The sequence below is a fragment of the Aphelocoma coerulescens genome, chromosome 10 (assembly GCF_041296385.1).
Source record: "Aphelocoma coerulescens isolate FSJ_1873_10779 chromosome 10, UR_Acoe_1.0, whole genome shotgun sequence".
Lineage (NCBI taxonomy): Eukaryota > Metazoa > Chordata > Aves > Passeriformes > Corvidae > Aphelocoma > Aphelocoma coerulescens.
This window is the reverse complement of record NC_091024.1, coordinates 3,177,454-3,193,104: the sequence shown is the minus strand read 5'-3', so window position 1 is coordinate 3,193,104 and position 15,651 is coordinate 3,177,454. Positions and strand designations below refer to the sequence as shown.

General features: G+C 40.8%; 1 protein-coding gene across 1 annotated transcript; it reads right to left on the bottom strand.

Annotated features, from left to right (window-relative positions):
- Positions 1-836: 836 nt before the first annotated feature.
- GATM (glycine amidinotransferase) lies at positions 837-13,927 on the bottom strand. Its single transcript, XM_069025221.1, has 9 exons — positions 13,821-13,927; positions 13,204-13,419; positions 8,531-8,726; positions 7,162-7,352; positions 5,725-5,862; positions 5,265-5,429; positions 3,497-3,560; positions 3,279-3,395; positions 837-1,857 (listed from the first exon to the last, which is right to left on the bottom strand). Exons 1-9 carry the CDS (start codon positions 13,887-13,889, stop codon positions 1,745-1,747), a joined length of 1,269 nt encoding a protein of 422 aa, XP_068881322.1. The 5' UTR covers positions 13,890-13,927; the 3' UTR covers positions 837-1,744.
- Between the last annotated feature and the right edge of the window lie 1,724 nt (positions 13,928-15,651).

The following is a 15,651-nucleotide window of genomic DNA, read 5'->3' as shown; positions in this document are numbered from 1 at the left end:
CCCTTAGGATAGACTGGAGGAAAGTTACTGGCGTCACAGCAGCACCCTCTAGTGCTGCTCTCACTGGGCTTTGCCAGCACTTCCCGGATAAAATTCGACATTTCGGTGTCGGGATTAAGCTTCTCTTGTCCTAGACACAGCTCACAATAAGGCCAGAATACCAACAACATCTTATGGACAAAATGAGACACAGATGGCTGTGGAGACAAATCCACCATTACCAACACATATTTCAAGAGAGAGCTTGCAATTAGCTGTGTTAGCAGCACCTGCAGCCCAGTAATTCCCAAATTACAGAAATAAAGACCAGTGCAAAGGCAGAGATTATTTTCTCGTTGTTCAGTGGAAAAGAAATGAGACTGCTCCCACAGACTCCAAGTAATGTAGAGACACAGCCCAAAAGCAACATCTGTCAGACTGCTGTGTTTTACCCCCAGGCAGCAGTGAAGCCCCACAGAGCCTCCTGCTCACTTTCCCTGGTTGGATGGGGAACTGGAAAAGTAAAAGTGTCGCAGCTCATTTGGCTTTTCTTTCCCTTTTGCCCACCAAGTAGGGCGAACACCCCCCCCAGTTCCTGCAGTTTGTATCCCATTGGCCCTCAGCATTCCCAACCACCAACTACACACACAATCAAGAGATAAATCCTGCCTCAGAGGCTTTACCTTTGTTACACATCCTCTCTGGCTTGGTGCTGGTACTTTAAGAAGCAACCATATCTTATCTGAAAAGCAGACATGAGCAGGCTTTATTACAGGCATCTATGCAAGCACACATGCCTTGTCACAACCAGCAAGTTGTGACATTTCATACTTACACATGAACAGAAGGGCAACAAATTGAGAATGCAAAAAACTTTATTAGCATAAAAAGTACATATTCAGGAATCAATACTCAAATTCCTTCATGGCATCTGGCATGTTTGATACATATTCCTGTATCTGCTACAGCTGAAGGAGGACTGGATTGTAAGGTGTTGGAGGTTATTGTTGGGTTTTTGTTTTGTGCCTCTTTTTAAGTTATGTAAACAACTCAGAATGAAACCTGTACAAGCAGAATATTAGCTATCATTTGTACACTTAAAAGTTAAATAAAAGCCAATTTCAGCAATACAAAAAGCAATATAAAAAAGTACTCAGGTGCATGACATGCATCAGAAGAAAATGTAGAAGAACATGACAAGTAAGTGAACATGTCTCAAAAGTTAGATCATAGTGAAAATTCTCTGTAAATATCTGTATGGCTAGACATGAAAAACATGATAAAATTACATGGTTCCCTAAGAGATCTATACAGTTTCATCTATTTCAACTTCATTAGACATGAATATATTAGAAGGATAAAGTGATTAAAGGAGTAAGAAAAGTTTACTCAAGTTTCACATTTTAAGCTGCCTATTTGATAAGGTAACTAGACAGAGGTAGATATCCAGTATTAGTGGCCGAGCTATTCTAACAAGGCCTCTTAGCTATCTTGTCAAGCTTTTACATTCAAAGCCAATGTGAAAAGGCTTCATAGATGGAGGATGTCTTTCAAAAAGGCAGCCAGAAAACCTGCATTGCTGATGGAAGTAGTGAAAGTGAAGGGTGAAGGCTATTTAAGAATAAAACATTTCCCAGACCATTATGAGGACACCACTTACCAAGCACTAGAGCTCATGCAGCCCTTTTAACAAGAGTGACGGTGATTTGCTCATTTCCTATGCCTACTTTAGAAGCTGAACCATTGCTACCTGTGGGGCTCACCCCTAGTCAAAGTAAGACTGCAGGGTGCCACGGCGGCGGATGTCACACGTCCAGCAGTGGAAGCCACCTCCCAGAGAATTGGCATGGCGAATGTTCACTTTAATTGTAGAAATGCCTGGAAGAAATATACAATGCACACTTCAAAATTAGACTCTCAACTTCATGTGGCAAGCTCTGATCAGAGCACTGGATGATACTTTATATACATCATATGGCTAGGTGCAAGTGTGGAAGGTATTTCCTACTACTTTGTTAAGAATTTATTTTAGCAAATTCTAGGTAGAGAACACACAAGGAACATAGCTGGCTTGTTTATTCTGGTGATACCCTCAGGAATACACAGTGCCTGGAGCACAGCCAATGTCTGATGTGTTATGACATGCCAGTAGTAAAAAGATAAATTCAGGTTTTGAAGTATGTGAAGAATTAGCTGAAATTCTGTGACAATATATGATCAGGACACATTTTCATAAATATGCGTGAACATTTATGGGTCAGACGCTGAATGTGCTCTTTCAAGTGCCTTTCAAGAAAAGAAGTATTCAAGGTAGATAGCTTTGACTCACCCTTCTCTGAAAGGGAAAAGTGGCTCTTAAAAATACTACCTAGGTTAAGCTTCCTCCCCTTTTTGTTCAGCTCTGATGTTTCAGCTGTGGCTCAGCTTATCAAAGTCCTAACCGAAGGATCAGACAACTCCTCTGTTACAGAGTTTGCCTTTTTGCTTCTCAGTACTTTCAGGAGCTCAGGAGCAGCTCAGTAGAATCTATCACCTAGGTCAGAAATAGTTTTGTTCTCAGTCCTACAAACTTTCTGACTACCAGAGTTTATTTAGAACTTACATAGACTGTGAAGTTCAAGTGTGAAAGATAAGCCATAATTAGCATTAATAGCCTCATTTTTTAAGTACTTTCAAGCATTTATAAATCCTCAACTCCTTGGTCATGCATTAAAACAACCTAAGACTGAGAAGCTGTGCATGATAAGACTTCCAGATTTTATGTTCAGTTACAGTTCTCCTGTCACTGCATATCTGAAAGAACTCATGAAGTTACATCTCACAGGTCTGAGATTCTCCATAAAGGAGCAGAAATACCTGGGTTAAGTGTCTTAATTTGACATTTTAAAGTACAATGAGTTTGCAGCTAGAAAAATCAGAAGCGTTTTGGTGATGACAGACAGCCCGCTCTGTGTCATTCAGCAATAGGTGCACTCAGCCTCTCCAAGACACATGCTGACCTTAAACTGAACAAACAGTTTGCATTAAAAAAGCTCATTCAAAGGTGTTCTAGCAGTAACTTTAGTTGCTACTCATACCTTTATGTGCAGCAAACTGTAGGGGGCAAAAGAAGACGATATTCCTATGACTGAAGTATTCAGGAGAAAAATCACTGAATGATTCTTGCTTGCTGATCCAACTGTTTGAGTCCTTTTCCCAGTGCTGCCTGCTTTGACTACTTTAAGTGAAACCTTCATTTACCCTGGCTGGTGGCACAATAATTTTCTTTTAAGTGTATGTGGAAGTGTGTTAGGACATACCCAGCTTTTCAAACATCTTTTGAATCGATGTCTCGTTGGCATCCACCATGACACGTTTCTCATCCAGCATTAGGACATTCATGGAGAGCCATTTAGAAGACATCCACAGTGGGTGATCTAAACACAGGAGAATAAACCTTGTACTGTACCAATGTTACTCCACATTAATACCCTTAAGAACACTCTTGGAATCCTTAGAAAAGGAAGAGTGACTGTACCATCTGGGATGAGGGGCACTGGGGGTTGAATCACAGTCCAGCCGGCTTTCTTGAAGAGCTCAATCTGGAAGAGCAATTTAAATATATTCTCAAGAGGGTTCTTAGAGTATCACATTATGTCCTCCAGCCTTTGCCAGATTTTCCCAGAATATTCCAACATGCATGACATCCCCTGCCCTCAGTTCACTTTTCTGGCCCTCATTCAGGCTTCATCTACAAACCCAGTTCTCATACGAGCATTTTACCAATAGCATTTGTTTCTCTTGATTTTACATATCCTAGGTATACTAAGATATGTTAAAGACAAAAGGTAGCATTTGCAGTTTGGGTCTTGTTAAGTAAATGTATTGGTAACAACTGAAACATATTCAATTATCTTTTTTTGGTGTCATTTCTTCCCATATGATTGTAAAAGCCATTGATATGAATTACACTGATGTTCCTAAAAGCAAACCCAGCAGAAATAACACTTAATTACCTTTCCTTCACACTTTATAAGAAAACTAATATGCAGTTCATTTAACAAAGGGACCAATGTAAAGGCATCCTAAGGAATAATTTCTGTCTCTAAGATTTACACAGTTAAGTTAAAAATAAGAGGAGGATAATTTGGCTCAAGGAGAATTGACTTTGGAGCTTCATTGTCTGAAGAGTTGGAAGAGTATTCGCGAGTGTCCCAGCGTTACCTCGAGGTGGAGCTCCAATACAGAACACGCCATAACCAGCCTGGCCTGCCAGCATTTCAGAGAAAAGCTCCCTTTCATCGGCACCGTTCAAGAAAAGACCCCTTTCATCCGCACCATTCGGACACACCCCCACCCCTTCCCGGTCATGCAGAACTGCCAAACCAGTTTTTATGAACGCAAGCTGCACTTATCTTTTCTATTTACACGGACAGCAGTTTTTGCTGGAAATAGTTCCAGAACATGGGTTTAATACAAGGAGACCAAAAAACCATCCTCTTTCAAGTGAGATTACAAAAAACTGGGAAAGGGGAGGAAAAACTAAGACTGTTTTTAAAATTAGATTCCTAGAATGGATGCTAAAAGAGGCAGTAATTCAATTAAACCATGTGCATTGAAAGCACTTGCTGAGAAGAGACTAAACACTGGTTTTGGGAGCTGTGCTCTGCACGTGGCTCCATAATGTGCAGCACCCAGCTTTATCCCTCTGATTCTGTGTCAGCTCAGCTATTCCCGTGGTTGTACAGCTCCTGAAGTCACGGGGATCCTCACAAAAATCCTCAAGCACCGCAGTGCAGGTGACATGACTGTAACAGAGACGAGCCCTCACTCTCTGGAAGGCTTTCTGACCTCATTGTGCTGACAGCAATATTAGCTTTTTCTCAGAGTGTAGTAGCAGGTTTTATATGTCTGTCCTCTTCCCTGCTCTTCAGAAGGTATTTCTTGCTCAGTTATTCAAAGCTGAATGCCTGAGCAACTACCAGCTTCCTGCCAATAGTTCAACTAACACCAGAGGAGAGGCTTCCAAAATAGGAATAAAAAGGGCATCTGAGCAGCAGAAACCCTTCAATTTCTCTTAGGATACAATTAAAGTATTTAAGTAGCAGAAGTGTTCAGAGAAGTAGTACATCCCAGGTGCTTGCTTTGATACATTATTAAAAATTAGATTACTTCCATCACATTTAACCATGTACCCAGGAACCAACACACAGTGGAATGTGTGGAAGGGTAGTTGCCCAGCAGGGAACTAACCCAGCGGAGGGATTTTTAAACACAAGACACTTTCCTCCCTTGTACACCCTCACCTGATGGCAGGGACGGTCTGGGTTAGAGAGCACAAGACCAGGCCCAATGATATTAAAAGTGGCATCAATGTGCATAGGGTTGGGATCCTTAAAGGATATTATGTGCACTCTATAGTCTGGTGCAAGGTGTCGCCTCATCCATTCAATACCCATGTAGTTTGTAACCTGAAAAACAGGACAAATTAAGCTTTACTAGGCTAGAATATAAACTGTACCCAAGTTTAGTTTGTCTAAGGTTTTATTGAATTAAATATTTAAAGCCAAAATAATAGAGAATTTTGTGCCTTTAGCTTACCCCTTAGCTGGAAGGCAGTCTTATCCTGTGTATTAAACACTCTGTGATATATAGCATTCTCTTTTGTCAACACTCTTTATTTTAATGCTGCTCAGGAATTTAAAAAGACAAAATACCAATCATTAAGATAGATAGCAAAACTGTTGGAAAGAAAGCTTTGTTTACCTGGCTCCTTTGTACAAAGATATCTCTTCCAGCTCTAATGAAGTCAGCAGCATCAAAGCATGGCTCAAATTCAGTAGTTACAAATTTTCCCTGAGCAGCCAGTTTATGCCTGTCTTCAACAGAGTGGATTGGGTAATTCTAGTTGTAGAAAAGAGAACACCAACTTTAGGTTGGAGATGTTAAAAGAAAGTTCTCAAATAACTTGCTACTGAAGAGTAATTTGAAATTAGCAAAATGTGTTAATATTGATGGCTAGTATATTCCTTGGAGGTGGTTTTGGTTCCTTCTTACTAGAACAAAAAAGAAAATCTAAATGTGGACATAAAAGTGAAAGGCTTTAAGCACATTCAAGAATAGGTCATGAGATAAGAGACAAGAGTTATATCAAGAAATTAATTGCTCTTCAGAATCACTGTGTGGATAATATTCTCACTTCGTGATCAAAAGTATTCATTATTCAGTACTCATGGAGTTTAACTACCAGTCCAACAAATCACTGCACAGTGACAGAAATGCTGGAATGGAAGCTATTTCCTAATGAATGTGGACTCCCTACTTTTCCACATTTTGGAATGGAGCAGTACTTCAAATTAGAAGATGGATCTTGATTGTTATAAATAATTTTTAAATTAAACAAGGCAATTAAGAACAAGTGAGATGTAAAACTCAGCACAAATGAAAAATACCAGGCAAGCAGCTACAGGGTCTAGAAGTTTTCTAATTCTGAAGGTGACTCTAAGGTAATTTTGTTTAACAAAGGCTTCTTTGCATCATTGATGACACTGTTCCCAGAAAGTTGCAATCATTCCATAATGGCATTTATTGGAAATGCCATCACCAAGGTTCTGATGCATTTGGGGGCCTAAAGGAAACTACCAAAATTGTCCAAATCAAAATTATTAGAAATAAAAATAATCAAGAAACTATTCATTAAAATATTTGGAAGGTAAATACAGTTTAGATCCTTCACTATTTCTTTTATGTAACTTTCAAAATACTAATCATCATGCAAAACAAGGATTATGAGGGCTTGGTTTTTTTCTATGACAAAATTTATATTATTTCCCACTTTCTTAATGCACCCAGGACATATGGACATTCTCAGGGAATCTTCATTATTTAAAGTAATCTCTGGGATGTTTTTCTAGCATTCCTTCCTCTTTAGTAATGCTCAGTTACAGCCAGTAACCAAAACAATTCAAAGCAGAGGAATTCAATAGACACAACTTCCTGTTCCTTGTTGTCTCATTGCACACTCTGAGTTTCAGCTGGAAAGGCTACAGCACGTTTGCATGCACTAGAAAAAAAACCAAGTCTCCAGAGTTGTTTTGTGTCATTCCCCCCCACAACTCTGTGAATCGTAGATATCAGGTTGATACTATCCACAGAATTCTGTATAACAAGAACTGAAATTCTGAAGGAAAATTAGAGCAGTACCTGATCATAGAGTTCATCTGCCATTGTGGGTTTGGGGGCAGTTGTCCACTTAGCACCACTGTTGAAATAATCTTTGATTAGTCGTCTGTATGCCCTGTACTCAAAGAACCGAGCACGCCAAGCCATAGGTGCTTCAATAATTTCATTTCCCACCACTAACAGGATGTCTCTTGGCATGGCAGCATACATACCTGAAAGGAATGTGGTCATTAATGAGACAAATAGATCTTTCTCAGCTTTTTCAGCTCATGCACTTTCTATCCTTCTTTTTACCATTATTTCTATCCAAAATAATTGCAAAAATCATTGGTAGCAACATGAGGAAGCCAGCACAAAATGTCAGGTCCTTACAGTACTCAGTAATTTTTCAGAGTAACATTTTTTTGTTCAAAATCCATGTAAATTTTGCTGTGAAGCCTCACTCATAACAAATTCACAGCTAGATAAAAGCCATCCACCATCAAGCCTCCACTTCACAATCCAGTTCATGAAAATTAACTAGACCGAGGCTCATGAATTACCCAGGTGACTTTAAAAAGTGATGATGGGCAGCAAATTTTCCAAGTGAGCATCATTTCTTTATAAACTATCCTTTTAAAAAGGAATAGCAAAGAAGAGGAATTTGATGGAACATAGAACTAGTGCAGAAATAGTCCCATTAGACTCTTCATTATGTGTTCCTTAATGAATTTGAATTTCACTGGAACAATTTAAGAACATATTTTACATGAAAGAAGCCTGAGAACTACACCTGATGCAAAGCTTGGTGAGCCAGTGTGCTCTCACTGCAGATAACCAAAGCCATATGGTGCTGTACATGGAGGAATGTGTGTAGGTAAAGAGAAATTCTAATTTCCTTGATACTTCTGAGGATCTTCCTGGTAAACTGCTGCCTCCAGCTGTTTTGTCCTCCATACTTTAAGATGGATCCAACTCTAGGATCCAACAAAGAGCTGTCAAGAGAGTCAGAGGGCCTTAGAGCACTTGACTTTCACGTGGCAAGTACAGGACAAAGCAGTAACAGTCTACAGCCCCTTTGAGGGCTGTGACAGATTCACACTTCTTGGCAGTGACAGTGACAACAGAGTGAGAACCTGGCAAGAGATGCTGGTGTGGGAAGTTCAGGTTAGGTATCAGACAAAGGCCTTTCATCAGGAAATTCACACAGCACTGAAGCAGGTCAGCAAATCAGGTGGCAGAACCTCCATCTCTGGAGATCTTCCAAGCCTTAGCTACAGAAAACAATCACTGACCTCACTTAGTGCTGGTGATAATCCTGCTCCTAGCTGGAAGGTAGACTAGATGACATCCAAAATCCCTCAGACAAGAGCTAAACAGACAAGACCTTCAACAATGGAAGAACATTTACCTGTAGACTCAAAATCAGGTGTTTTATACTCCACAGACCAGTCAATTGGATCCGGCCTCTTAACAATAACACCTTCTCCCTTCAAAATATTGCACATCTCTTCAATTTCAGCAATAGCTTTTTTTAAATGGTCTTTGGGGAAACTCTGGCCTCCAAATTTCTGGTAAAATCCCCAATATTTTTCATATGTGTTTGCCTAAAACAAAAGGACATGAAGTGACAAAGAATAAGCACCAGTTATTTTGGAGTGAAATAGATGCACAAGACACAATTTTTAACATTCAAAGTTTCTTGTTCCTGGTCCTAACATGTTGGAGTGTGCCTTTTATCTGATTCCTGCAGTACTTTGACTACATTACACTTCAGTTAGTATTGAGTGACTAGTATTGCCCAGTGGCCATTAGGTCCCTATTACAGCACACTTGTGCAAACACACCAAACACTGTAGACTCTGCAATTTAATGAAGCTATCAGATATGTTTTTAAATTAAAACAACCTTGAGCTCATCTTCAAAGGGCACACATCTCTAGCCACCTTATTACAACCTCACTTCAGCACCGTCACAATGGTGACATCAGAAACTCTAAAGCCATCCCAAGCACAGGTAACATGCCTTGTTGGCCAGAAGGGGCCATACTTCAGGTGCAGCAGCAGTCTAGAAGAGGCAAAAGATACTAAATTCATCTGCCAGGGTTGGATTAAAGCAAGGACAACTTTTACAGACCTAAATCCTCTGCTGAAATGCTGTGGTAGCCTTCTTACATTAAAAACAAATTCAAGATAATGTCCTATGTCTCATGGGTGAGAAAACCCAGTGATGCTGCTTGGGTTTGATGTGTCTGATGTTCCTCTGTCACGTCAGTGTTAGCAGAGATGCGAGTGCATAGGGAGCCCTTCTGGAGTGACAGCAGAATGGGTCAGGAACAGGTCAGCAAGTTGGTTCTTTCTACCCATCTCATTCAGGCAGTGTGAGGGACAGCAGTGAGTTGCACGAGAACCTGCCCTTCCAAACATGAGGTTGTCTCCTGACACTGCAGTCCTGACTACCTCTCAGAACGCAATGTTCTCACCAAAATCAGAGCAATAACATTCCAGAGCTAGTCCAGGCTAGCACTGCCACTGAGCCTGAGCAGGCAAGGCCATCCATCTGAAGGCATGCCTGATCCCCTTTAACAATCCAGGCTATTCACTCTATCCTCTACTATTTCTGGATATTTGCCTCATGCTTCAGAGGTAAGAGAGAAGAAAGGAAGTTCAGCCTTAACATTTACACAGAGAGCCTCAGCATGGGCATCCTGCTCCTCCAGTACTGAAGCTTCTTCCCATCCTTCCTGAGGGAATTTATTCTTTCTCTATAAGTGAGGTCTTGGGTAATTTGATCACCTCGAACTTGCCAGCTGGTCAGAAGTCACACGCAGATCACATGAAGTGCTTAACATTCCTATGGAAACATGTTCTGCTAATGAGACAAATTTGTCCTGTGGAGTGAAGCTGGTTATTTCCAGAGCCAGCTGTGGTGTATGTGAATATCATCAATCCCTAAGAGGTGCAGCTCCTCTCTCCACCACGTCCTCTAGTACTGCTTTTTTTCAAACCTGAGGAACCACACTTGTGCTGCACTAATGGAATGGTGTAATCTTAAAAGTTACAACAGAATACAGGTTAATACTGTAACACTACTCACATTCCCTGCCTTCTGAATAACTGGGAAAAAGGTATATGGCTGGGACATGTATTTCAGAGCAAATCATGGTTGATGTTTCAGGCCCCTTTGGTCATACACATACAAGTCAGTTCAGACTGTTCAAAAAGGACCATGGATAGGACACAGAAAAGACAACATTTAAAACAAACTCTTCCTTTTCAGGAAGAAATTTAAGAGCATGCTGTAAGGAAAGATTGCCTTTAAGAAACACCAGTATTGCTCCCTATCATTGCTATTTACTTTAAACATTTGTCATGGAAAATAATTAACATTATCAAGATGTACCTTAAACCTAGTAGTGACAGTTATTAAATTTGGGATATTAAAACTTAAGTTCAGATCAAAATTCTTCTTGCCTAATTCCGTAGTAAACACTCGTACACACTCCCATCTCCTCACTCAAGATATAGTGATCTGTGTTAATAATGCCTCCTCACCCAAAATGCACTATTATTCACAAAATATACTGAAAAGCAGTGCAGAGTACAAAGCTATAAAGTTCAACTGCTTGACTGTTAACTGCTTCAGAAGAATACATCTAAATTGTGGGATTTTTCACCAAAGTGCTGATTCAAAAAAGGGATCTTCCTAATTAATGCTAAGATTTTTCAAGTTTTCAAATACTGTATTTACCTCTACAGAGCCTGTTTCAAGCTCTGAAAAGGATATGCAATAAAGTATCAGCTCATTAATATTCATCAGATATGGAGGGATCCCTATTCAGTTCCTTCCTTCCTCCTTCTTATGCCAAGCACATCATTCCCACATCACAGCAAAACCAGTTGAGTACACCAAACCCTTGTCTCAAAGTACAGTAGAGTGCTGAATGCAGCCATACATCCTGCATTTAAATATTTAGTAAATACACATGCATACAATCTTAAAACACATTCTCAACACAAGTATTTACCAAACTGCTATAATTTGAGATACATTTTTTTAGAGTGTCTCAGGTCCAAAGCTTCAAATTTTTGTTATAAGAGCAGAATTCAATAGTTTTAAACTGCAGTTTTCATAAGCAATGACTCACATGCACTCAGCAGACAGCATGTGACACCCATCAACTCTAGTTTTGCTACTTACAGAGGCAGGAACAGGGATTTCTGGCTATTTTATTACACTGCAGCAACACACACATACACACCTTACCTTTCAGCCACATGGAGATTTGAACAATCATGAATCAATTAATAATAATAATAATGATGTCAAGATAGGACTGGACTGCTGCTTGGATTATTCAGCAACACCTTTCAGGTGTTACTGTTGCAGTTTCTACAGCAACATTTAAGACAAAAGCAGAGAAAACTAGAGGAAACCACATCTCAGCTGCCTCTGTTCCCATTACCTGTTCTGGACTTGGCAATTGACAGAAAGCAAATTCAAAGCTTGCTTTAACCCTAAGTCATAGGTATTTGAATTGCAGAGGCAATCCTATACTTTGACATTCCTCACTGAGCTTTTGATATCACATGTAAGAGAAAGTGAAGTTCTGACCTCACGTGAGTAGTTCTGGCTCATAGGCAGTAAAACCTGCATGTGACACGTCAGCAAGTTGGACACTTGAAATGTTTTTTCTTGTGCTAAAGCAAAGCCCTGTTCACTGCTTAGGAACAGAATTTTGCCTCATTTAATGTTACAATGTAAAATGTTAGACATCTTTTGCCTTACTCTTTCTGTACATTCATTATGTCAGTCTTACATAAATGTACATACATACACTTGTATGTTAGAAATGCTAACCCTCATTCACCTCCTTCTCTGAAGCTGCTAGGACATCTTTGGAGTCTCTGAAAGACATAACCCAGATTCTAAAAAAAAAAAATGTGTGTGTATATATATATAATATATATATACACACATTTTATATATATATATATAAAATATATATACATTTTATTTATATATATATATATACACATTTTATTTATATATATATATATATATATATATGTATATATAAAGGGCTAAGGGAAGAGAAGTCTTCTATACAAGTACATCTCAAACTTCCCCTAAACAACCATTTCCAGCACTTCAAACATATTTTTGGTATCTTTGTTTGCCATTCTATCAATGTCAGATAACAATTCTTTTTTTTTAAACTGAGGTCTTCTGGTCAACTTTGTCAGGATGTCCTTTAAGTTTTTACTAAGGTCTCTCAGGCAGAAGTCGTGTGCCAGCTCATTTTGCTGTGATAGCCATGGATTACATGCTGCCCTGCAGGTAGTACTTGAGTACTGTAACAACGAAAGAGAAAGACTCAAGGACATGCCCACAAATGCAAGTAACACACATACTCAGCAACTTTAAAGTCCAGGTAAAGTATACAAAAATCTGGAGCAAACCCACTACTTGAGTGTTACTGTTTTAAATACAAGATTCCAGAGAACAAAGAAACATGGATTTATTTAGGTTGCTGACATAGTTTTAGGCACAGAAAAATCCTGAAAAAACAGTGGACTATGTATTTCCACAAAATATTTACTGTAGCACACAGGAGTTTCAGTAAAGTACTTCAGAGCTCTCTAACACAAGAGTCCTGTCAGTCTACAGTGACAGAACTCAATCTTGCTCAGACTATTAAGTAGAAAACTACACTTTTCTTTCAAGTGGTAACCCTACTTAGCTTCAAGCCAAATTAAAGTTTCATCAGTCCAACCACCTATCTCAAAAGCTTGTGTGTGTATTTTGATAACATCAGGGCTATATTACTAGAGTAGATTACACATATTAGAGGTTCTCTCTGATAGTGACTTTGGTTAAAACAGCTAATTCAGTTGAAAGTCCAAAGAAAAGAAGCACATCCCTCACCAACATGGCTATGCTGTAAAGTTTCACTGATGTAAACAACCACCTTGAAAGGAGAATCCTCAAGAGTAAACACCACACCTTATGCATTGTAAAGCTTAGGAAAATTTTATATATAAATTCCACGTTTTCTATTTAAGGCTACTTTTTATTGTTTACCTTAACCTCCACAGAAAAAGGTGGGACACAAGCATTTTCAGCTCTTCCCACAATGACCTCTTCCAGTGGATCCCATTCATTGTATGAGCAAACAAGACAGTCCTTGGGCACAGGGCTTGTAGCCTTGTCATCAGCAGCACAGGTGTTCTGGGAGGCCGTAGCTGCCTGGGTGCTCTGGAAAGTTCGCTGCACCCATCCTGTAAAGACTCCTCGAAGCTTAAAATAAAAATAACAATGAACATTATGCTTCCCTTACAAAAGGCAAAAAGCTATGGTCCAGCCCACAAATACCTTAACAGTATAATCCCAAAGCAATGTATGTTATTTGGAGTATTAACAGAAACACGGCTTGTAACAGCCATTCTAATTTATTCACTGCCTGGCAGATACTTAGAGGAAATTTTGCCATTTAAGATACATTCCGTTTAGAAGGGTAAGGAGATCAGAGCACGGCACTGGCAGACCGAGGCGGGGGGATGCTGGGTGGGTGAACCTCAGTGAGAGAAGCCAGCGGCCGTCCCGCCCCCTCCCGTCGCGGCTCGGAGCACCCCGGCGAAGGCGCCACACGGGACCCGCCGCACGGAGCATCCCCAGCCCCGGATCCGCGCGGCACCAACCCGCGAGCCGATGTAATGCGCTGCCTCGGCTCCCCGGCTGCCCCCGCGCAGGCACCGCACTCGCAGCATCTCTGCCGGCCGGACACGACGGGACGGCTCCGCGCCCGCCCCGGCCCGCCCGCTTTATGCGCGCCCGGCCCGGCCCAGCCCAGCCCAGCCCGGGGGGGGGCAGCGCCCGCCTGCGGCTCCCGGCGGGGCCCCGGGCGGGGCCGGCACGGCCCGGCTCCCCCGGCTCGGCTCCCCCCGCTCCCGGCACGGCCCGGCTCCCCCGGCTCGGCTCCCCCCGCTCCCGGCACGGCTCCCCCGGCTCGGCTCCCCCGGCTCCCCCCGTTCCCGGCACGGCCCGGCTCTCCTCCTCCCAGCCCGCCTCCCCCGGCTCCCCCGGCTCCCGGCACGGCTCCCCCCGCTCCCGGCCCAGCCCGGCTCCCGGCCCGGCTCCCCCGCTCCCGGCCCAGCCCGGCTCCCGGCCCCGCTCCCCCGATGGAGGAGCGGCTGGAGCGGCCGGGCCCGGAGGCAGCCCCGGCAGCCACAGCTGCAGAGCTGACCGACGGCTTCTTCCAGCACACCTGGATTTCATTTCCACGCAGGGCTCTTCAGCAGCAACCTGACTTGGAAGATCTCCAGTCACGTTTTAAAATGTTTCTCTAAAAAGTGCACTGAAGTGCATCATATGGTTATTTCTAGTCATCAAATATGCATGTTCTTCAAGAATCCTGTAGTAGACAAATTCAATTTTACCAAAAGTTCCAATATTTCATACATTAAGAATTCAGATTTTTAGGCTACAACCTTAAGAGTTTGTGATTCACCTAAAAAATATTTAAATACTTTAATTACTGAAGGGGTGTTTCAAGAATATCCCAAACAATTTCGAATTATGGCTTCTCAAAATGCATATTGTGATATGATGAAAAGTCATCTTAAAATTAAAACCTAAACTGGTTAGCTCCTAATAGACCTGTACTTAAGTTTCCCTGCAAAACCTCTCCGTGATAAAATCAACAGACTTATCTCAAAAATACCTCTATCTCAACAGAAACAGTCTACAAGAAATGTGTTTGCTACCAGCTCTACTCATATTTAATCTATCCCCTTTAACCTATTCAGCATTTTTTTTACTTTGCACATAAGTTCACTTTTAAATCATTTCATTTTGCCAAGTAAAAAGCAGACATAGCAAAAAATTACTTTTATCCAAATTATTCTCTTTAAAGTTGTAAAAAATCTGTATCTTTCTTTCAACATGATTTTTGGTTCTGCCTTTATCATCCATGAAGTGCCTTACTCAATACTCCTCCAGTTACATATTTTAAACATATATTAAAACATAACCTATAGTCTTAGAATACAACAAATTAGCCATAGTTTTAACATACCTTAGATATACAAGTAAGTGTGATTTATTTTACTAGGTAATTATTCATTCAGCAGTTTGTCTTTCTGGCAGAGGTAAACACTACACCTTCCCAGGACAAATTACACAGTGTGAGTTCTCCATAAATTTACACAGTTCTCAGAGAAAAGTTAATTATTTTAGTTGGCATGATACCAAGTATGCATTAGCCAGGTTCATACAGCTGCAGAACTTTCTCATAACTCATTCAGCTTGTTAGGACTCATTTGTAACATAATTGCATCAAACACTACTCTTCTACCAAAAAGTATACCAGGATTATTTTTTCAAGTTCCAAAAAGGAATTTTCTTGATGCTATTTAATTCCTAGTTACCAAATTTTGCCATCTAATTAAAAAAAAAAAACAACCAAATAACCCCCCACCAAGTTTATGCTATCTCTGTTCAAATTCTGGCTTTTTGATTAAGTTGATTTTA